This window comes from Heterodontus francisci, chromosome 6, assembly GCF_036365525.1.
Source record: "Heterodontus francisci isolate sHetFra1 chromosome 6, sHetFra1.hap1, whole genome shotgun sequence".
Lineage (NCBI taxonomy): Eukaryota > Metazoa > Chordata > Chondrichthyes > Heterodontiformes > Heterodontidae > Heterodontus > Heterodontus francisci.
The window spans coordinates 52,296,123-52,320,673 of record NC_090376.1 but is presented as its reverse complement, the minus strand read 5'-3'; the positions used below and the strand labels follow the sequence as shown (position 1 = coordinate 52,320,673).

Sequence of the window (24,551 nt, the reverse complement as noted above, 5' to 3'; positions counted from 1 at the left end):
AAAGAGACTTAGCAGTTGGCAGGAAAAAGGACAGAAGCGCAAGGGGAGAGCCAACTGTGTAACAGCCCCGACAATTTTTTCTGCAGCACCTGTGGAAGAGTCTGTCACTCTAATATTGGCCTTTATAACCACTCCCGGCGCTGCTCCACAAACCACTGACCACCTCCAGGCGCTTACCCATTGTCTCTCGAGACAAGGAGGCCAAAGAAGAAGAAGATGGAGGGTGATTGATGCTCATGGAACTCTACTCAGCAAGGAGTTAATAATGTCAGGTAAGAATGGAAGAGTAAAATGTGTCAAGAAAGGAAAAAAGTTAAATTCAGGTGGAAAATTTGCAAAGGGGCAGAATGAACATTACATTTTTCCAGCTGATAAAGTCAGCAAAATCTTTTGCACACATGTATTAGCCCCTTCTGCAGGCTTTGTGGTTCATTTTGAATATAATTTTTCTCCCATTAACTTGTACAAATGAACGTCAACTTTGTTCAACAGATAACAAACATCTTTCCCTTTGATTCTACCAGGACCAGAGCACATAATTTAGACTGACACTTCTGAGGAATACTGACAGAGTGCTGCATTATTGGAGATGTTGCCTTTCAGGTGAGTCGTTAAACTGAAGCTGTACTCACTTATTTAGGTGGCTGTAAAAGATTTCATGGCATTATTCCAAGAACTGCAAGGGGCTCTCTTGGTGTCCTGACCAACATTTCACCCACAAGCAAAACCATTAAAACAGATTAACTGAGCATCCATCTTATTTGCTGTTTGTGGGATATTGCTGTGTATAAATTGGCTGTAGTGTTTGCCTACATAGCAATAGTGACTACACTTCAAAAGTAGTTAAGTGGTTGTGAGTGCCTTGGGATGTCCTTAAGCACTGAGCATTAATCATCTCCTATACAGCGTGTCAAAAGAAAAATCTGGTAGGGAGGATTCCTCACCAGTAGCATAATCTGCCAGATGTTCCTTCCATTCACTTAAATGGAAGAAAATCTTGTTTATTTTGTTACTGGCATGCAGTCCACCCATCATCTTTGCTTTTCTGCGCTCCGCCCAGGCAATGCTTAACACCCACACGATAAGAACAAAAATCTACCGCTATAGCAATGCATCTCACTTTTCTTAAAAATTCTTTTGCATGTTTAATGGTATATTACAAATGAGAGGAGAAAACAGGGAAAATAATATAGACTACGTGAACCACTACCAAATCACATAAATTTACACAATCTGTATTTTATTTGATGCTTAAATGTGGTCGCAGTATTGTTGAACTATTGATAAGTCTTCTAATTTGAATTAATTCCTGACTCATTTCTGTAGCTGCACTGCTGGGATTACTACAAATCACAGAAAATGCAATGGGCTACTTTGTTTTTGGTTACTAACAACTTTCAAGCAGCTATAATGCCGTTGCAATCGCTTCCCAAGAGTTCAAGTTGATAAATTCATATTTTTAATACTAAATCTGGCAGCACAGATCTACGGCTACACCATCTTAAAATAACATTATCTCAGCGTATCTTGGCATCATATGACACTTTTTTTGCTTTGTACTTGAAATGTTGGACAAATACAAATTTTCTCTTCACCTCCCTTCATAGCATCATTTCAAGGCATAGGATCTTCATGTTGTTGCTGAAGGAAGGGAGTTTAAAATGTGATACAATCGTTGTGAAAAATTAATGAAAGAAAGAACTTGCATTTACATAGTGGCTTTCACAATCTCAGGATATCCCAAAGTGCTTTTCAGCAGTGAAGTGTTACTGCTTTTGTAACATAGGAAACATGGCAGCCAATTTACACACAAGATCCCACAAACAGCAAGGAACTACTGACCAGATCATTTATTTCTTGCAGTGTGGGTTACAGATAAATATTGGCCAGGAAACTGAGGAGAACTTCCCTGTTCTTCTTCAAATAGTGCCATGGGATTCTTTATGTCCACCTGAGAGGGCCCTGGTTTTACATCTCATCCAAAAGATGGATTGGATGGTGCATCACAAAGTACAATGATGGTGACATTAATGTTATTTATTTTAGCTAAGATTAAGCCAATGTGTTATACTATCAAGGAAATAATTGTTTTAGTTACATGGGATGGACTTTGTTGGGGTTGCAGGATAAAGTGTAGTAGAGAATTAATTTTTGTATTTTGGAATAATGAGAAGGGTTTTTTTTTGTACTTTGAGATTACAATAATCGTACAAGGAACAAAACATTTTGGTCATGGACGTTAGTATTTGAAACAAAATTATGAATATAGTGAGTGTATTGATAGAATTTGATTTGATTTGCTACCTGTTGTGGAGATTGTTCTGTGCTAATAAAACAGCATATCTAGTTGATTTTGTTCAAATCAGAATTTGAAAGAATTTAGAAAGACTGCCATTAACCTCAACATTTTCACATAAACAGGTTTCTCAACATGTGAAGAACCTTTTTCAACAACCCTAAATGTATTGTCCTACATGCACCATGTGACAAAACTGTATAGTAATTTTACCAACTATGTAATTGCATTCTATCAAAGTTTTTTAGATTCCTGAAAACAGCAACTGCATGCAAAAAAATTCCTTCCAGGTATTGAAGGCCCATGTAGCTTCTTATTAAAGATAGTCATTCCAAGGATGATACCAGAACTGAGAGGTTATACCAAAGATTTCCTCCATCTGGCCCGTGGATGTATTTCAGAAATGAAAAATTTCCCATTCGCTTCTTCTGCCAGACCGGCTCTTTAAAAAAAATCAAAAGTCAGTTTCACAGCTGACAGGTGCTGGGAGCGGGAATAATTCCCAACTTCGGACAGATTTGGGGTTTTCCGGCAGGCTTTAAAAAAAAGTCGAAACCCGCTGGGAAACCACGAATCTGTCCGAAGTTTGGAAACCACTGTTCCCGTTCCCAGCACCTATTAGCTGTGAAACTGACTTGCGATTTAAAAAAAAAACTGGCCAACCACAAAGCTGCTCAGCTGAGCTTTCCTGCTCTCTGCAACTATCAGCGAGGGGGGAGGGAGAGAGGGGGAGAGTGACAGAGAAGAGTAAACAGAGAGATAGAGAGGGGTAAACAGAGAGAGAGAGGAGGGACAGAGAGGGCAGTGGACAGAGACAGAATGCGGAACCGGGGGGGTGGGAGGGGAGGACAGAAGAGAAGGGGGGGATAGAGAGAGGGGGGGGAGACAGAGAGAAAGGGGGGACGGAGAAAGGGGTGACAGAGAGGGGGAAGAGAGAGCGAGACAGAGAGAGAGAGACAGAGACAGAGCGAGAGAGATGGAGACAGAGTGATCAAGATCACTCCTGACAGATGGACATCTATCCAGAATACTCCGCATCGCTACAAGTGTGCGGGCACACATTGTCTACTTGTGCAAGCAAAAAAATGCCTGGTATCTCACAAAATCAGTGTCCAGCATAGTGACATAAAAGTAAGTCAATAAATTAATCTTCTCATTTAAAGCTACTTCACAAAAATGCATGCTTGTTGTTGTTTTGATTAATAGTAAGATAAATTTTTAATGCCTTTATCTTTCCAAAATGGTCTCACTGGCTCTCGTTGTAAGACAAAATTGTAATGGGCCCGCCTCCAACCCACGCAAGAAGGTTGGACAACCCTGGGTTATACCTATCAGGAAAGGTTGAACAGGCTGAGGCTCTTTTCTCTAGAAAATAGAAGGCTGAGGAATGAATTGATAGAGGTATTTAAGATTCTGAAAGGGTTTGATTGGGTAGACATAAAAGATATGTTTCCACTTGTCGGGAGACAAAAGCTCGGGTTTCTAAATATAAGATAGCCACCAATAAATCCAATAGGGAATTAGAAGGAACTTCTTTACCCAGAGAGTAGATAGTACATGGAACTCTCTACCCCACAAAGAGTAGTTGTGGCATATTGCATATATACAGTTAAGGGGAAGCGGCACAGTGGCGCAGTGGTTAGCACCGCAGCCTCACAGCTCCAGCGACCCGGGTTCAATTCTGGGTACTGCCTGTGTGGAGTTTGCAAGTTCTCCCTGTGTCTGCGTGGGTTTTCTCCGGGTGCTCCGGTTTCCTCCCACAAGCCAAAAAACTTGCAGGTTGGTAGGTAAATTGGCCATTATAAATTGCCACTAGTATAGGTAGGTGGTAGGGAAATATAGGGACAGGTGGGGATGTGGTAGGAATATGGGATTAGTGTAGGATTAGTATAAATGGGTGGTTGATGGTCGGCACAGACTCGGTGGGCCGAAGGGCCTGTTTCAGTGCTGTATCTCTAAACTAAAATAAACAAATGAAGGAGAAAGGAACAGAAGGTTATGCTGATAGGGTTAGATGAAGAGGGGTGTGCTATACATTGTACATAATTTTAAGAATTATAAGATTATTCTATGTAATTAAAAACATAGGGTCAAATTCTTTTTAACTATTTAGCCAAAATTCATTGTGACAGATTACAATGTTGGTGCAAGACCTTCTAATTCGCTAATATGCTGGTGTAAATCCCATGTAGATTTACTCTTAAGAAAGGAATGGGTTTGGAATTCTCCAAATCATGAGACAGACAGAGCTAAATGATCCCACAACCAACAGATCAAAATTCTGCAGTCCTGCCTTATACAGCCGTGAATGGTAGTAGACAATTAAACAACTAACAGGAGGAGGAGGCTCCACAAATATCCCCATCCTGAATGATGGGGGAGCCTAATACACCAGTGCAAAAAACAAGGCTGAAGCATTTACAACCATTTTCAGCCAGAAGTGCCGAGTGGATGATCCATCTCGGTCTCCTCCTGAGTTCCCCAGCATCATAGATGTCATTCATCAGCCAATTCAATTCACTCCACGTGATATCAAGAAATGGTTGAACGCACTGGATGCAGCAAAAGCTATGGACCCTGACAACATCCCTGCTGTAGTCGTGATGGCTTGTGCTCCAGAACTAGCAGCGCCCTTAGCCAAGCTGTTCCAGTACAGCTAAAATACTGGCACCTACCCAACAATGTGGAAAATTGCTCAGGTATGTCCTATCCACAAAAAGCAGGACAAATCCAATCTGGCCAAATACCGTCGCATCAGTCTACTCTCAATCATCAGCAAAGTGATGGAAGGTGTCATTGGCGGTGCTATCAAGCAGCACTTACTCAGCAATAACCTGCTCGCCAATGCTCAGTTTGGGTTCCACCAGGGCAACTCAGCGCCAGACCTCATTACAGCCTTGGTCCAAACACAGACAGAAGAGCTAAATTCCAAATACAAGGTGAGAGTGACTGCCCTTGACGTCAAGGCAGTATTTCACGGAGTGTGGCATCAAGAAGCAAAGGCAAAACTGAAGTAAATGGGAATCAAGGAGAAAATTCTCCTCCACTGGTTGGAGTCATACCTAGCACAAAGGAAGATGGTTGTGGTCATTGGAGGCCAATCATCTCAGCTCCAGGACATTGTTGCAGGAATTCTTCAGGGTAGCGTCCTATGCTCAACCACCTTCAGCTGCTTCATCAATGACCTTCCCTCCTTCATAAGGTTAGATGTGGAGATGTTTGCTGATGACTGCACAGGGTTCAGTACCATTCACGTCTGCTCAGATACTGAAGCATTCCATGCCCGCATGCGGCAGGACCTAGACAACATTCAGGCTTGGGCTGATAAGTGGCAAGTAACATTTATGCAATCTAAGTGCCAGGCAATGACCATCTCTAATAGGCTCTAATAGGAGAGAACCTAACCATTCCCCTTGATGTTCAATAGCATTACCATCGCTGAATCCCCCACCATCACCATCTTGGGGGTTATCATTGACCAGAAACTTAACTATAAATACCATGGCTACGAGCAGGTCAGAGGCTGGTACAGTAACTCACCTCCTGACTCCTCAAAGCCTGTCCACCATCTACACAAGTCAGGAGTGTGATGGAATAATCTCCACTTGCCTGGATGAGCACAGCTCCAACAACATTCAAGAAGCTCAACACCATCCAAGACAAAGCCTTGATCAGCACCCCATCCAACATCTTAAACATTCACTCTCTCCACCACCGGCACATAATGGCAGCAGTGTGTACCATCTACAAGGTGCACTGCAGTAACTTGCCAAGCCTCCTTCGACAGCACCTTCCAAACCCACAACCTCTACCACCTAGAAGGACATGGGCAGCAGACAGATGGGAACACCACCACCTGCAAGTTGCCCTCCAAGCCACACACCATCCTGACTTGGAACTATATTGCTATTCCTTCACTGTTGGTGGGTCAAAAACATGGAACTTCATCACTAACAGCACTGTGGGAGTACCTTCACCACACGGACTGCACTGGTTCAAGAAGCAGCTCACCACCACCTTCTCAAGGGCAATTCGGAATGGACAACAAACACTGGCCTTGCCAGCGATGCACACATCCATGAAAGAATAAAAAATGGATGAAACCTTTCCTCCCTTTCCCTCTTTCCAGACCAAAACACGGCTCTTAGATGTCCTTAGCAAGACAAGTATAACTTAAGATAATACGATAGCGTCTTTTTTTCTATAATCTAAAACTTGAGCAGCTTTGTCAAAAGTCCTTGCTAACCTTTAAAATGCTAATCATGTAACCTATTGTGCAAACAGTATGGATCCATTTTATATTTAGCAGAGCAAAAGTGAATATATAGGAAGAACGTATAAAAGTTCCTCAAACACCAACATTTTATACCTGACTTGAAAGTAAAATATAAATTATAACCAGTAGTACAAGAGTATCTTCACAAAGTATATATATTTTGCCAATATTAGGAAAAAGTCATTTTTCTCTTCAATTAATTAAAATATTTTAAAAATATTTATCTTTAATAGCTTTTTTTTTACATTTTAACCTAAGTTCAATCAACATCAAGAAAATGTTTAGGACAACATGCAAAATGGAGATGTGTTATTATCTATTAGTAATAGAAAACACAACTCAGATAAAACTATAGTAATATGATGAAATCAAGGTTCAGCAAACATCTTCAGTTCTTAAACCTTATCCAATTACAGAAGAGACCTAAAGTAATATACAATCAATGAAAAATGTAAAACAGAAAATACATAGACAGGATTCCAGAACTTCATGATAAGACAATGACAGGGTCAATGTTCATGCATTTGGAATTCTGCAACAGTGATATATAAAATTTCTCTTAGTAAACAGCAACTAAGAGTAAAAAAACCAAATGAGTTCATGGGAAGACTGCATGACAGTGGATCCACGCATGTGCAGGTTTTGCAATCATACAGTCAGGATATACCACAGACTAATACCAAGTGATGACAGACAACATCCTGCATGTGAAGTTCTCCAATTGGGAGTTATTTAGCAAATATACAAAGAAAACACTATGAATCTTTTGAACAGAATTCCAACCCTTTTAGAACACTTCTTTTGACTCCCCAAAGCTTAGGCATTAAATGTACTGTGTGAAGTGGTGCCGAGCCACACAGACCAAAAAGCCCCAGAACTCACTCCAATCTATGCTGAATTTGTTAATCTCAGCAGAACAGCGGCAGACACTCTCCGGCTGGCTTCACCTTCCCAGATTAGGGGAAAAAGTATAACATCAGTAGCATTCTCATTCCTGATCACCATCCAGTGATTGTTGTGCATGTGAAAAGGTCAAAAGAAGACAGAATGACTCCCACAATTAAACAGTCTGCCAACATCCACTGTCTAGGCTTATATAGAGATTAATTACTTGGATGAGATACTGGAGGACAGCTGGCAGGCACCCACAGAGCACTTGTATCCTGGGGGAGGGAAATCAGAGAAGGGAAAAATCTCTTTTCTAACCACAATTTTTGGGAATGAGGCATTGTTTAATGAAACAATGGCCTCGGAAATCCTCAGGCGTGGCCTGCTGGCAGAAGTACACTCAGAAGTCTCCAGTGACTTCCAGTCCTGAGTATCCAGCGTCAGCTCATTTACATGGCAGTGACAAGTGCAGCACACTGCTGTTGATCTGCTTTTGGTACCCACCAAAGGAGGTGGGATAAGCAGCATCGAATGCTTGCTTAGTGAGGTTGGGGAGGAGGTGGTGGGGGGAGAGTAAACCACTGTCTGCACCCCACTTCCAGAAAATGCAGCGGCAAAAATAATCAGGTCTCTTTGTCAGAGGAGACAATTTCTGAGATCTTTCAGGCCAAGTCTCAAGCCTGTATATCATGGCCACTTCGACCCCTTAGTTGACCTGTATGCTGGGTTCATCCTAGTTGCATAGCAGAACGCAGAACATCTCTGAGAAAATTCCTAGTGTCAGAATTCACTTCCTGGTAGCCATGCCCCCTCAGACGTCATCGCCCATATATGATGCAGACAGAGTTCCACACAACAGGCCCTGACAGAAATTCATAAGACTGGGCTAGGATCCAGCATTTCTGAGTCCTGCCCTATTTCTTTTCCTGAGCTCTTGGCCAAATTACACCCTGAATTTGCAGCTGGCCCCATGGATATCTGGGATCAGTATATTTTCTGCTACCCAGCAGAACTCAAAACTTTCAAGAATGAAGCATAAACTTATAAAATAATGACATACAGCAAAAAGTCATATCTATGTGACATACCTGATCACATCCAGCATTCACCAATTCTTGAAGCATCTGTCTGTTTACTTCAACACTGGTAGATGAACCCGACTCATTTGCAAACGGCATCAGGGAATTTCTGATTTCTCGGAGAGCTTTCTGATAAGGCCCAAATTTTGGGACAGGTCGCATCTGCTGCTGTCTGGTGGCATCCTTTCCAACCGTGGATTTCGGATCAAGCTGGGTTTCATTGTTAGAGCCAACATTTAAAGCCTGACCTGAAGGTTTATGTGGCTGCTTCAACCCCTCCCGAATTTCCTGCAGTCTCTGGCGGCTGTTTCCAGCATACAAAGTGGCTGGAAATGTCTTTGGCCTCATCACAAAACCAACTTTTGTTTATCATAAATAAGCTGTCTTTGGGTTTCTGGTGCTGCAAAGATTTTCAGAAAGTTAACGTTTAGTTTTCTGTAATCATTGTAGTTTTATTCCTTTTACTGATGCCTACTTGTGGTCCTTAAATTTTTTTCAACATAAAGTTTACTTTGACTTCATTCTTATAGGCATCATAACCTGAAATGTAGAAGAGGTCACAATAAGATTGCGACAAAAACAACAACAACTTATATTTCTATTGCACCTTTAATATAATAAAATGCCCTAAGGCACTTTAAAGCAGCATTAAAAAGCATAATTAGACACTGAGCCACATAAGGCAATATTAGGGCAGTTGACTAAAAGCTTGGTCAAAGAGGTAGGTTTTAAAGAGCATCTTAAAGGAAGAGAGGTAAAAAGTTGGAGATGTTTAGGGAGGGAATTCCGGAGCTTAGGGCCTTGGGAGCTCAAGGCACAGCCACCAAAAGTGGAGCAATTAAAATCGGGGATGCTCAAGAGGCCAGAACTAGATTAGCATAGATATCTTGGAGGGCTGTGGGGCTTGAGAAGATTACAGATAGAGGGAGGGGCAGGGCAATGAGGGATTTGAAAATAAGGATGAGAATTTTAAAATCAAGGCATTGCTTGACCGGGAGTCAATATATATCAGCGAGCACAGAGGTGATAGCTGAACAGGACTTGGTGTGGGTAAAGACACTAGCAACAGAGTTTTGGATGACCTCAACTTTACAGAGGGGTAGAATGTGGGAGACCAGCCACGGGTGTGTTGGAACAGTCAAGTCTAGAGGTAACAAAGTCATGAATTAGAATTAGAACATTACAGCGCAGTACAGGCCCTTCGGCCCTCGATGTTGCGCCGACCTGTGAAACCATCTGACCTACACTATTCCATTTTCATCCATATGTCTATCCAATGACCACTTAAATGCCCTTAAAGTTGGCGAGTCTACTACTGTTGCAGGCAGGGCGTTCCACTCCCCTACTACTCTCTGAGTAAAGGAACTACCTCTGACATCTGTCCTATATCTATCACCCCTCAACTTAAAGCTATGTCCCCTCGTGTTTGCCATCACCATCCGAGGAAAAAGACTCTCACTATCCACCCTATCCAACCCTCTGATTATCTTATATGTCTCTATTAAGTCACCTCTCCTCCTCCTTCTCTCCAACGAAAACAACCTCAAGTCCCTCAGCCTTTCCTCGTAAGACCTTCCCTCCATACCAGGCAACATCCTAGTAAATCTCCTCTGCACCCTTTCCATAGCTTCCACATCCTTCCTATAATGCGGTGACCAGAACTGCACGCAATACTCCAGGTGCGGTCTCACCAGAGTTTTGTACAGCTGCAGCATGACCTCGTGGCTCCGAAACTCGATCCCCCTACTAATAAAAGCTAACACACCATATGCCTTCTTAACAGCCCTATTAACCTGGGTAGCAACCTTCAGGGATTTATGCACCTGGACACCAAGATCTCTCTGCTCATCTACACTACCAAGAATCTTCCCATTAGCCCAGTACTCTGCATTGCTGTTACTCCTTCCAAAGTGAATCACCTCGCACTTTTCCGCATTAAACTCCATTTGCCATCTCTCAGCCCAGCTCTGCAGCCTATCTATGTCCCTCTGTACCCTACAACATCCTTCGGCACTATCCACAACTCCACCGACCTTAGCGTCATCCGCAAATTTACTAACCCACCCTTCTACACCATCTTCCAGGTCATTTATAAAAATGACAAACAGCAGTGGCCCCAAAACAGATCCTTGCGGTACACCACTAGTAACTAAACTCCAGGATGAACATTTGCCATCAACCATCACCCTCTGTCTTCTTTCAGCTAGCCAATTTCTGATCCAAAGCTCTAAATCACCTTCAACCCCATACTTCCGTATTTTCTGCAATAGCCTACCATGGGGAACCTTATCAAACGCCTTACTGAAATCCATATACACATCCACTGCTTTACCCTCATCCACCTGTTTGGTCACCTTCTCGAAAAACTCAATAAGGTTTGTGAGGCACGACCTACCCGTCACAAAACCGTGCTGACTATCGCTAATGAACTTATTCTTTTCAAGATGATTATAAATCCTGTCTCTTATAACCTTTTCCAACATTTTACCCACAACCGAAGTAAGGCTCACAGGTCTATAATTACCAGGGCTGTCTCTACTCCCCTTCTTGAACAAGGGGACAACATTTGCTATCCTCCAGTCTTCCGGCACTATTCCTGTCGACAATGACGACATAAAGATCAAGGACAAAGGCTCTGCAATCTCCTCCCTAGCTTCCCAGAGAATCCTAGGATAAATCCCATCTGGCCCAGGGGACTTATCTATTTTCACACTTTCCAAAATTGATAACACCTCCTCCTTGTGAACCTCAATCCCATCTAGCCTAGTAGCCTGAATCTCAGTATTCTCCTCGACAACATTTTCTTTCTCTACTGTAAATACTGACGCAAAATATTCATTTAACGCTTCCCCTACCTCCTCTGGTTCCACACACAACTTCCCACTACTATCCTTGATTGGCCCTAATCTAACTCTAGTCATTCTTTTATTCCTGATATTCCTGAATGAGGGGTTCAGCAGCAGATGAGCTGAGGAAGAGGAAAAGTCAGGCGATGTTTCGGAGGTGGCAATAGGCGGTGATAAGTGATGGCGTGGATATGTGGTTGAAAGCTCAACTCAAGGTCAAATACGATACCAAGGTTGTGAATAGTATGGTTTAGTCTCCAACAGTTGTCAGGGAGAGGGATGGAGGCGGTAGTTAGGGAATGGTGTTTGAAGCAGTGACTGAAGACAATGGCTTCAGTCTTCCCAATATTCTGGGATGAAAGGGTTATATTATGAGGAAAGGTTCAGCTGGTTGAGCCTATACTTATTGGAGTTTAGAAGAATGAGAGGTGATCTTATTGAAACATATAAGATTCTGAGGGGCTTGACAGGTTAGATGCTTAGAGGATGTTTCCCCTCGTGGGAAATCTGGAACTAGGAGGCATAGTTTCAAAATAAGGGGTCTCCCTTTTAAGATGGAGATGAGGAGGAATTTCTTCTCTGAGGGTTGTCAATCTTTGGAATTCTCTTCCCCAGAAAGCAGGGGAGGCTGGGTCATTGAATGTATTCAAGGCTGAGTTATGCAGATTTTTGATCTACAAGGGAGTCAAGGGTTATGGGGTCTGGTAGGTAATTGGAGTTAAGGCCACAATCAAATCAGCCCTGATCTTATTGAATGGTGCAGCAGGCTCGAGGGGCCAAATGGTCTATTCCTGCTCTTGTTTCTTATGTTGTGATCTTATGATCCGACTAATTGGAAGAAATTTCTGATCCTCCAGTACTGAATGTCAGATAAGCAGTCTGATAATTTAACAACCGTGAATGAGTCGTGAGAGGTGGTGATGAGGTAGAGTTGGGTGTCATCACCATGCATGTGAAAATTAATACTGTACTTTCAGATGATGTCGCCAAGGGGCAGCTTGAAGATGAGAAATAGGAGGGGCCAAGGGCAGATCCTTGGGGGATCAGTCAAGAGGGAATGATGTTCTGGATGCTCTTAGATAGAGAAGAATGCAGTCCCAACCAGCTGGATGACAGTGGAAAGGTGTTGGAGGAGGATGGTGTGGTCAACCATGTCAAAGGCTGCAAGCAGGTCAAGAAGGACAAGGAGGGAGAATTTACCTTTTCCACAGTCACACATGATGTAATCTGTGACAACAGAAAATTAAATGCGAAATTGCTGACTGAACAGTCACTAGATTGTATTCACTTTATTCCATCTCTTTTTGTTGCTTACTTACACATACACATATATGAATCTTCTGAGGACTACAGTAAAAAAAACCATGGTTGCAAATTCTGATTTTCCGAGAATATTTTGAAATGTTATGCATTTTGACATATTTGTCTATATCTATTTCAGAATATTCACAATGAAGATTTTACAGTATCCTGAACTGTGAAAAATGTGTATATTTTGAAAGCTGCTGAGAACATCTTATATTCATCAGTAGGGTAACTGACTACTTGAATATTTAAGAGCACAGTTTATCCCCCTCTAATATCTCCCCCCTTCTTTCCTACTCTCATAAAAATGCTGTCTCTTGATGGGATACGGTTATACATTTGTCAGCAGCGCTGGATAGCTCCCTCATGGCCATTATTTACACATGGGCCAAGGCACCGAGGCAGGCGATGTGACTATGGAGGATATCACAGCCAAGCTTCACCTTGACCTCACCAAGTGACTGCATTGGCATAATTTGCAACAGGAGACACTGGATAACAATCAGAAAGCAGGAATTCTGGCTGATGTCTACTCCTTCCTAGCCAGGGGTGTTAAGGCCCCTATATATCCCCATATCTGAGAAAAGCAATGCTATTCAAAAGTAGTATTTCATACCTGCTATACAGTGGTGACATTGGGGGACTTTAATTACCCTAATATCTATTGGGATATTAGAGTAATGGGTAAGGAGGGGGAGGAATTTCTGAAATGTGTTCAGGAGAACTTCCTTGATCAGTATGTTCTCAGCCCAACTAGAAAGAAGGCATTGCTGGGTTTGGTGCTGGGAAATAAGATGGGCCAAGTGGAGTAAGTGTCTGTGGGGGTGTACTTGGGTAAGAGTGATCATTGTATCATAAGGTTTAGCTTAATAATGCAGAAAAGCAAGGAACGAAATAAGGTAGAACGCTAAATTGGAAGAGGGCTAGTTTCAATACGATGAAAAGGGATCTAGCCAGGATAATATGGAACCAAAAACTGACAGGAAATGCTGTATCAGAACAATGGGTTATCTTTAAGGAAGAGATGCTTCATGTACAGGCTAGGAACATTGCAACAAGGGTGAAAGGTAAGAGAACCAAAAACAGGTTGACAAGGCGGATAGCGATTATGATGAAACAAAAAACAAAGGGTGAATTTCATACCTGCTATACAGTGGTGACATTGGGGGACTTTAATTACCCTAATATCTATTGGGATATTAGAGGAATGGGTAAGGAGGGGGAGGAATTTCTGAAATGTGTTCAGGAGAACTTCCTTGATCAGTATGTTCTCAGCCCAACTAGAAAGAAGGCATTGCTGGGTTTGGTGCTGGGAAATAAGATGGGCCAAGTGGACTAAGTCAGGTAAATTCTTCAAGTGAGAACCAGGCCAAATACAATATGTTGAGAGGGGAGGTGAAAAGGAAAATAAGACTGCCAAAGAGAGACCATGAGAATAGAATGGCAGTCAACATAAAATGTAATCCAAAAATCTTTTACCGGCATGTAAATAGTCAGCGGGTAGTAAGAGTGGAGTGGAGCCTATTAGGGACAAAGAGGGTAATATATGCCTTGAGGCACAGGGCAAGGCTAATACACTTAATAAGTACTTTGTATCAGTGTTCACTAAGGAAGAGGAATCTGACAAAATATCAGTAGAAGCAGAGAGAGTACAGGCAATGGATAGGGCAAAAATTGAGAGGGGGAAGGTACTAAAAAGGCTGGCTATGCTTAGGGTAAATAAATCACCTGGCTTGCATCCCAGTTTGCTAAAGAAAGCGGGGGTGGAGACAGCAGAAGGGCTTGTCATAATCTTTCGATCTTCCCTGGATATGGGGGAGGTGCCAGAGGATTGGAGAGTGGCAAATGTGATACCCTTATTCTAGAAAAGGTGTTAGGACAGTCCTAGCAAATACAGGCCAGTTAGTTCAACATCAGTGGTGGATAAGGTTTTAGAAACAATAATCGGGGAAAACATTAACAGACGCTTGGATAGGTTCGCGTTAATTAAGGAGAGCCAGCACGGATTTGTAAAGGGAAATTTTTTTTTAAATTCATTATGGGACGTGGGCGTCGCTGGCCAGGCCAGCATTTATTGCCCATCCCTAATTGCCCTTGAGAAGGTGGTGGTGAGCTGCCTTCTTGAACCGCTGCAGCCCATTTGGGGTAGGTATACCCACAGTGCTGTTAGGAAGGGAGTTCCAGGATTTTTACTCAGCGACAGTGAAGGAACAGCGATATAGTTCCAAGTCAGGATGGGGAACTTGCAGGTGGTAGTGTACCCATGCATTCGCTGCCCATGTTCTTCTAGTTGGTAGAGGTCGCAGGTTTGGAAGGTGCTGTCTAAGGAGCCTTGGTGCATTGCTGCAGTGCATCCTGTAAATGGTACACACTGCTGCCACTGTGCGTCGGTGGTGGAGGGAGTGAATGTTTGTAGATGGGATGCCAATCAAGCGGGCTGTTTTTCCTGGATGGTGTCAAGCTTCTTGAGTGTTGTTGGAGCTGCACCCATCCACGCAAGTGGAGAGCATTCCATCATACTCCTGACTTGTGCCTTGTAAATCATGCTTAAGTAATCTAATTGAATTTGTTGATGAAGTAACAGAGAAGGTTGATGAAGGGAATACAGTGGTTGTTGTTTATATGGATTTTAAGAAAGCGTTTGATAAGGTACCAAATAGGCTGGTTAACAAAATTGAGGCTCATGGAATAGGAGGGCCAGTGTCTAACTGAAATTGGCTTAAGGACAGAAAACAGTGAGTCGTAGTAAATGGTTGTTTCTCAGACTAGAGAATGGTCGATGGTGGTGTTCCCCAAGGGTCAGTGCTGGGACCACTACTGTTTTGCTATATATAAATGACTTGCATCTTGGAATACAGAGTAAAATTTCAAAATTTGCCGGTGACATCAAACTTGGAGGCGTGACAAACACTGAGGATGGTATGAACCGCCTGCAATAGGACACAGATAGGCTAGCAGAATGGGCAGACAAGTGGCAGATGGAACTTAATACTGACAAGTGTGGGGTGATGCATTTTGGCAGAAGGAATAGGGAGAGGCAATAATACTTAACGGCACAGTTCTAAAGAGTGTTCAGGAACAGAGGGAGCTGGAGGTGCATGGGCATCCATCTTTGAAAGTGGCAGGACATATTGAAAGAGTGGTTAGTGAAGCATACGGGATCTTGAGCTTCATCAATAGAGGCATTGAGTACAAAAGCAGGGACGTTATGCTGAACCTTTATAGAGCTCTGGTTAGGCCCAACTGGAGTATTGCATCCAGTTCTGGTCACCACACTTCAGGAAGGATGTGAGGATCCTTGAGAGGGTTCAGGGGAGATTTACCATAATAGTTCCACGAATGGGGAATTTTAGTTTCAAGGTTAGGTTAGAAAAGCTGGGGTTGTTCTCTTTAGAGCAAAGGAGATTGAGGGGAATTTAAGAGAGGTGTACAAGATTATGACAAATTATAAGTTAGACAAGGAAAAACTGTTCCCATTAACTAATGGTACAAGGTTTTGGGCAAGAGATGCAGGGGGAATAGGAGGAAGAACCTTTTACGCAGGGGGTGGTAATAACCTGGAACTTGCTGCCCATAAGGGTGGTGGAAGTGCAGACAATCAATGACTTCAAAAGGAATTTGGATGGCCACTTGAAGGAAATAAACTTGTAGGGCCACAGGGATCAAACAGAGGAGTGGGACTGACTGGATTGCTCCATGGAGAGGAGGCATGGACTCGATGGGCTGAATGGCCTCATTCTGTACCATAAATGACTCTATGAAGAAATAGATTTGTATTTCCCATACTCAGCCATTTGTTTTAAAAAGCCAACATTGGAGAAAATATGAAAAATTAATTACCACACCTCAAGCAAGTCTAATACTCTGCATTTAGACTTCTCAACATCAGAACACTAAGTGAGACTGGTTAACTATGCAGTGTGAAGTACCTCCCATTCCCCACATTTTGTTGTCATCCCTGCAGATCATACAGTATCTGGAAAGTCATCAGGTTCCTATCTGACTGGGGCCATCCGTACACTGAGCACTAATTTGGTATCCTATGTTTATTTCTATATTTGTTGATTTACTAACATGTTATTTTGGTTGCTGTATGTTCATAAAGTAACTCTTTCTGCAACTACAGCATGTTTTCCTTTGGGTAGCTGCCATTCTCTTTTTAAAATTAAGGTAGGAGTCCCCAGGAACATGTCATTATGTGCAGCGGAAAGAAGAGGAATATAATCTAGTTTCCCCACTATTCAACAACTGCCAGATATGCTGTCTGTGACTGGTCAACAGGGATGAGAAATACTTGTACTGGGCCAGAGCAGACAATGTTAGTTATTTCCTTCCTCTGAAGTGGCCACACTACAAAAGAATAAAACTCACCATAGTCAAAAGTGCCAAATTTTACTATCAGGGAATGCAAGACCTTGAACCTTTGCCCTCTGGATTGCAGTGTGAATACTTCTCCTAACAGGATGCCAAAAAGAACCTTATAAATTACAATTCCAGAAAGACTCCACAAAAAGACATCAATAACCACCACAACCAGACAAATAAAATCACAAAGAGGAAAAAAAGGATTATTGCTTAATATTTTAAACAGCAGTTGACAATTATCTCACGAGGTTTGTGTACATATAAAATATAACCTAAGGAGGACCATTCAATAGAATGTGACACTCAAATACACAAAGCAGTCAGTTTTGCATTTTCCTGGTCAGGAGCTGTGTAGCTAGAATGCAGAATTTAAAACAATTGCCAGTTTGTTTTATTAATATTCAATTTATAAAAATGGAACAGTATTTATATTTTTGCATTTTCATTTCGCTATAGGCACTGTGTAGAAAAAATGTAAATTGTGCATTTTATAACAAGCATAGGCAAGTTATTGCAATATTCCTTCAATTTCTTTTGCCTTTAACCCTGAATGAAACAGTTCAGTAGTGTCAATCAAGGGGGCGACAACTTGCAAAGACTTGAATAGGAAAACAAAACAATTTGTTATACTTGTTAAGTAATTAAAAGTATTTACATTTCACAAGCTAACAAGTGCTAACTGCCTGCTAATTATTTTAAGAAAGTGGTATACATTTTGTTATTGGACTTGATTATAGTGTTTAATTTTTTTATGAAGCTACAATACCTCTAACATACTTTAATCACAATTAAATCATAAAGATTTACAAAATATTTTTTAAAACAGGTATTTTTTGAAGAATTCAAATATTTAATAAATGATATGGTTACTGTCACTTTTAATTGTCTCTATCAAAATTCTAACATATGTTGACAAAATTGTCTTAAATCGATTTTGTTGAGTATTCCCTCTTCAATTTGTAATTGCATACCTAATACACAAAAGAATCCTTCTCCTAAAAGCCAAATATTATATAAACAAATACAAACATATATGTTTAGGCATCAATGAATAACCATATTATACTTGCCTCCCTATTTTCTACAACTTTCTTACTAAAGCTCTCCATACACAATGACTGCTCAGTATCTATTGTAACAATCATTTTGCATCCTAATCACCAAGCAATAAGTAGGAGATACTGATGCCCTGTCCTAACTGCTGGAAGAGTATTAGCTACCCACAGGAAAACACTGCCCACAGGGCGTAACAGAAATACAGCTACAGACATAACTTGCTAATAAGTCAACAAATACAAAAAATACAAAAGTCTCCAGATATTGTTCTCAGGAGCATGATATGACAATGCCCAGCCCACCAGAAATTTGATGAACTTTGCACCCCAGGATTCACAGACCCCAGTTTGAAATTCTGTATTCCACTGGGATCTAGTAACTAAATGGAAATAGCTGACAAAATCTACATGGACTGTAGTTATCATTTATATCATTAAAACAAGCAAAAGAAACATCTTAAAACTAATTCAAACAATTTTAAACATTTTAGTTACAAATGATGAAAACCATGTCAGCTGACAGTTTAACTGAGTAAATACCAGCACCTACACTAATGCTGATGTCAGTACCGCATTTAATACATATAATGACTATCAAAAATGTCATATATGTATTGTAAATTATTGTCTTCTGTGACAGCAATCGGCAAACACATTATCCACCCTAATCTTATTGTATTGTATGTACTGCTCAGGTTATTCTGATGCGCTCAACAGCACTAAATTAAATCATTACTTTTTAAACAAATTTATCAGAATGGCCAATTATTAACTAACTATATAAATTTTATAATTATTTAAAATGATTTATACAATCGACTATATAAAGATTTCATTTCAAATAACTGTAGTTAGTTTAATAATGTATAATACCACTGTGTATATAGAAGTTGTTTTGCGTTGTAAACATCTCGGAAATGCTCACCAATGTTCAGGGGGAAAATAGTAACATACAGAGGGACTTATCCTGCAGGTGAAAAGCATGCGGTAGTTAATTTGTTCAAAAAATAGTAATCAAGTTTTCCCAAGTACAAAGTGATCGCTATCAACAGTGCTGCTTTGTGATTTTTCAAGACAACAGGAAGACACACCAATCAAAATGGCATTCACTAAAATGTTGCTTTATGTTGGGTGTATACACAAGGAAAAGTCACGCATTTGTTTTCAAAATGTAAACTAACATATCGGCTCGCAGAAATATATCATAAAATAACACCATTTTGGATTACATGTTTGCAGATTGCTGCGACGAAAAACAGTAATTATACAATACATACATACATTAAAGGTTTGGACCGTCGTTATATGTATCAGATACAGTACTAACATGAACATTAATGTTAACTGCGGTGTTTAGTCAATATGAGATGCTAAAGTTAAAACAAAATAATAGAGGGGTTAAACAAGAATCGATCATTTCAAAGCACCTTTTCCAACAATATTTGACTCTTTGAAATGTTAATCCGTCCCTTTTGGTTGCAGTTTCTTAGATCAACACCAAAAATATGGTAGCTAGGAATTAAAAGACTTCAATCGGAAATGTGCACGGTCTAATCTAAAAAGAGTCCGAAAGCGAATTTAAACTCCATGAAGCTTTGCGCTATATACCTAACCCGACATCCAGAATTACCGATGACAGACTCCCGAAAGCATGCAAATTTCAGCGCTGACTATTTTGCGGCCCTGATTCAGCAGACACCGTCAGCTACCCCAAGCTGTCATCGTTGAGTCTTTTGGACGGCCTCAAAAAGTGTTCTGAAATCGTTACCGTGTTTTAAAAAAAATCAAAGGCGACACACGAACTCTGCTAAAGTGCGATCTACCCTCGAACTGATTAGAGCCGAAGAAGTTTGTGAAAGATGTTTTCTCTGCATTACGTCGCTGAGACTGCAGTTAAAAAGAAACTATGCTTCAAGTTAGTAGAGAGAATTTTTTTTATTACGTGACAGCACAAGAAGGAATTTAAATAATACATTACCACTGCCATCGAAGAAATGGCTCGCACTCTCCCTCTCGTTAACTGTGCCGTAATACAGAACGTCTGCCGAGAAATCTGTCCCCGCATTAATGGAGTAAATGATAGCAGTCTTGAACCGCTGGAGTTTCTCTTTTTTTGCGCTAAGTTATGCGGAGCAGAGCCAATGGAACGTACCTCGTACCGAGCAACCGCATTCCACAGCAGGGAGAAAATACATTTCAATCTGCCAGCTGCAGCATGTTGTGAATTTTTTTGAAAAAGTTCTAATTCACCAACAAAAGTCGTATTATAAACCTGGTTAGTCTGCAACAATAACTCATATAAATTATTAACAAGCATCACGGTGTAATACTCTAGGAAGATAGAACACAATGGCTTGTCTCACAGAATAGTTCAGCAGTAGCATGTTGGCCAAGAAATTTTATATAGATCCTAGATAATAAAACGTATGCATATATGACAGAAACACAGTAATACAATTTAACTGCGTAAAGATGTGTGCTGAGATTTAAGTTTATCCTTACTTCGCAATTTAGTTGACTTGGTTTTCCCGGTCCTGATATCAGGTTTTGATGTTTCTGAAATGAGTGTGTAGTATTTTAAATGCAGCCTGTATCAGGGCGCAGGCTCTGGATCAGACTCTATCTTCTCCTCACTCTTTCCCTCTCAGAATGTGGGCCGGAGTTCGGAACGCTCCTGATTGACAGCCGCGCTCTGCATTGTTTTCATTCCATTCAGGTCACGTGGCCGCGCGCGCGTCGCTGCGCTGGCATTCCAAAAGGGGGCGGGGCCCCAGACCCAGGCCTAGGAGGAAGATTTCGTGACACTTTTTTAAATGATTGTGCTCGGGTGGCAGTGTGATCATTTACAGGCTACTCCGCACGTACCGTGCCCTCGTCCTGCGGTGCACTTGCACCAACACCTAAATTTTATAAATAGTCAGGCTTGTGGTGGGATAAGAATGCTCAAGGTGCAACAGCATTCAGGGTTAACAAGACCCTGATAATTGAGGTGCAGTAACCTACAAAGCTACGGTCCAAGAGCTGGAAAGTCAGATTAGGCGGGATAGCTCTTTTTCGGCCGGCATGGACATGATGGGCTGAACAGCCTCCTGTGCCGTAAATTTTTGTATGTTTCTATGATTTTCCTGCCACCTTCAAAGATATATGGACCCCTTTAAAGAGCTATATAAATGACAACACTGGAAAAGTCCTTTAACTGAAACTGCAAGAGGAGAACGAGGGGACACAGGTTTAAACTTGTAAAAGGTAATTAAGGACTGATATCAGGACATTCTCACAGAGTGATCAGGATATGATAAAACAAATGAAAAGGGAGTAGAGAAATTGTCAGAAATTGTGCATTCGCAATATAGGTAAAGGGAAAACTTAAAAATGTAATTAACTCAGAAGAGGAAGTGAGGAAAAACATCAGAGCAGAAGGACAAGTTAGGGTATGTGGCCCAAAAAAGTGTTCTTTGTACAAACGCTCAGAGTATAAGGAACTAATTAAATGATTTCAACTTAGAGGGTACGGCATGAAAACCATTACTGAGACATGACTGCAAGACAGTCGGGACTAGGAACTGAATATACCAGGTTATAAGGTTTACAGGAAGGATAGGGAATCTGGTAGAGGGGGAGGAGTAGCATTCGTGATTAAGGATGAAATTACTGCTATGATAAGAGATGATATAAGGGGATGTAAGCAACAGTGGAGGCTTTATGGGTAGAATTATGAAATAGAAAAGGATTTAAGACTGTGTTCTGGTAGCAGCTATGAAATGGCAGAATGTATTAATTCAGAGATTGGACAAGCACATAGTAAAGGCAGAGTGGTTTTAATGGGGGATTTTAACTTCCATCAGGATTGGGATAATCAGACAAGCTCATGTCAGAAAGGTAGCAAATCTCTTGAGTGTTCAGCATAGTTTTCTGCCGCAATATGTCCAATAACCAACTAGGGAGCTGTTATATATGATTCAATAGTGTGCAATGAGCCACATTTTAGTTAACAGTCTAACAGTGCGTGAACATTTATCCAATAGTGACCATAGATGATTGTGTTTGAAAGTGAGAAACACTAAACAACTACTAAGCTTCTCGATTTAAGTAAGACTGATTTCAATGGGATGAGACAGAGACTGTGCACAGTAAACGTGGCAAATCAGTTAATGGGTGAAATGACATAAGATCAGTGGGAGATCTTCAAAAAATAATTTAATGTGATACAGAAACAATAAGGGTTAACATAAAATTATAAGAAAAGGCATACAAAAATGCAAAACATAGCACAGATTCTGGCAAAGGGAGAGATACAAAGAACAGCAATGGCTACAAAACATATAGTAAGAGCTACAAAAAGGGAATATGAAAAGAAACTTGCAAGGATATTAAAATCAACACAAAATCATTTAAAAATATAAGGAAAGAGGGTGGTCAAGAGCAATGTAGGCCCCTTTAAAATTGATAATGGTGATACTATCAACGAAAATAAGGAAATGGTAGACATGTTAAATAATTGTTCTGTATCAGTATTTACTGTAGAGGAAGAGGATAGCATGCCAGACATCCCAAGGAAACAAATATTGAATCAGGGTTGGTGACTCACCAAAATAACTAATGTAAGCAAATTAACAGTAATGAAAAAAATAACGGCACTAAAGAGTGACAAACCCCCAGGACTAGATGGTTTTTATCTAAGGGTTTTAAAGTAAGTAGGTGCAGATGCCATCACCATGATCTTCCAAAGTTCTAATACAAGAGCAAAATGCTGCAGATGCTGGAAATCTGAAATAAAAACAGAAAATGCTGGAAATACTCAGCAGGTCTGGCAGTTTCCAGCATTATCTGTTTTTAGCTTCCAAAGTTCTCAATTCGCGAACTATTCCTTTAGTTTGGAAAACTGCGCATGTTATTCCACTATTTAAGAAAAGTGAAAGAGGCATCTGTTGGGAAATTACAAGAGTCTATAATTAAGGATAGAATGACTGAACACCTTGAAGAATTTTAGCTGATCAGAGAGAACCAGCATGGATTTGTAAAGGATGGGTCATGTCTGATGAACCTGATTGAATTTTTTGAAGGGGTGACTAAAGTGCTGGACAGTGAAATGTTTATGGATATTATTTGGACTTCCAGGAAGCATTCGATAAAGAACCTTATAAGAGATCGTTAGCTAAAGTTGAAGCTCATGGAATTGAGGGCAAATTATTTACCTGGTTACGAGATTGGCTAAGCGGCAGGAGACAGAGAGTAGGGATAATGGGTAGATAATTGGCAGGATATGATTAGTGGCATTCCACAGGAATCTGTGTCAGGGCCTTAACTATTCATAGTATTTATTAATGACTTAGATGATGGAATAGACAGCCACATATCCAGGTGGGAAAACCTACATGGCCTCCTCCTCACAAATGTACCTGTAACAGATGCATCTGTCCACAATAGTATTGGTAGGCGTGAACACCGTACAATCCTTGTGAAGACCAATTCCTCTCTTCATACTAAGGACACGCTCCATCATGTTGTGTGGCACTACCACCATGCTAAATGGGATAGAACAAAACAGCTCAAGAGAGGGGATCAACCCTGGTTGAAAGAGTAGGAGAGCATGCCAGGACCAGCACCAGGCATAGCTGAAAGAGGTGCCAATCTGGTGAAGCTACAACACAGGACTATATGCATGCTAAACAGTGGAAGCAGCATGAGATAGACAGAGCTAAGTGATCCCACAACCAACATATCAGATCAAAGTTCTGCAGTCCTGTCACATCCAGTAGTAAATGGTGGCAGACAATTAAACAATTAACTGGAGGAGGAGGCTCCACAAACATCCCCATCCTTAATGATGGGGAGGCTCAGCACGTCAGACCATAAGACAAGGCTGAAGCGTTTGCAACCATTGTCAGCCAGAAGGGCCGAGTGGATGAGAAATCTTGGCCTCCTCATGAGGTCCCCAGCATCACAAGTGCCAGTCTTCAGACAATTCCTTTCACTCCATGTGAAATCAAGAAACGGCTGAATGCACTGAATACAGCAAAGGCTATGGACCCTGACAACATCCCGGCGTAGTACTGAAGACTTGTGCTCCAGAACCAGCCACTCCCTAGCCAAGCTATTCCAGTATTGCTACAACACTGGCGTCTACCCAACTAAGTTTCCTGTCCACAAAAAGCAGGACAAATCCAAACTAGCCAATTAGCACTCCATCAGTCTACTCTCAATCATAAGCAAAGTGACAGAAGGTGTTACTGACAGTGCTATCAAATGACACTTAAGCAGCAACAACCTGCTTTCTGATGCTCAGTTTGGGTTCCACCAGGGCCGCTTGGCTCCAGGCCTCATTACAGCCTTGGACCAAATATGGATAAAAGAGCTCAATTCAAGAGGCGGGGTGATTGTGACTGTGCTTGACATGAAGGCAGCAATTGACTGAGTGTAGTATCAAGGAGCCCCAGCAGA

General features: G+C 41.2%; 1 protein-coding gene across 5 annotated transcripts in view; it reads right to left on the bottom strand.

Moving 5' to 3' along the window:
• Window positions 1-20,747, bottom strand: part of lats2 (large tumor suppressor kinase 2) — a 94,229-nt gene extending 73,482 nt beyond the window's left edge. For 2 of the 5 annotated variants that reach the window (XR_010975203.1, XM_068033646.1), the window contains exons 1-3: window positions 20,613-20,747; window positions 17,062-17,145; window positions 8,549-9,079 (exon numbers count right to left, since the gene is read on the bottom strand). Coding sequence is in view for 4 of the 5 variants with exons in the window: in XM_068033646.1 (XP_067889747.1) it covers window positions 8,549-8,887 (339 nt within the window). In the remaining variant the exon portion in view is untranslated. Of the gene's footprint in view, window positions 1-8,548; window positions 9,080-17,061; window positions 17,146-20,088; window positions 20,220-20,612 lie in introns of those variants that run through there. The other 3 variants (XM_068033648.1, XM_068033647.1, XM_068033649.1) reach the window with 3 other exon arrangements.
• Window positions 20,748-24,551: the final 3,804 nt, after the last annotated feature.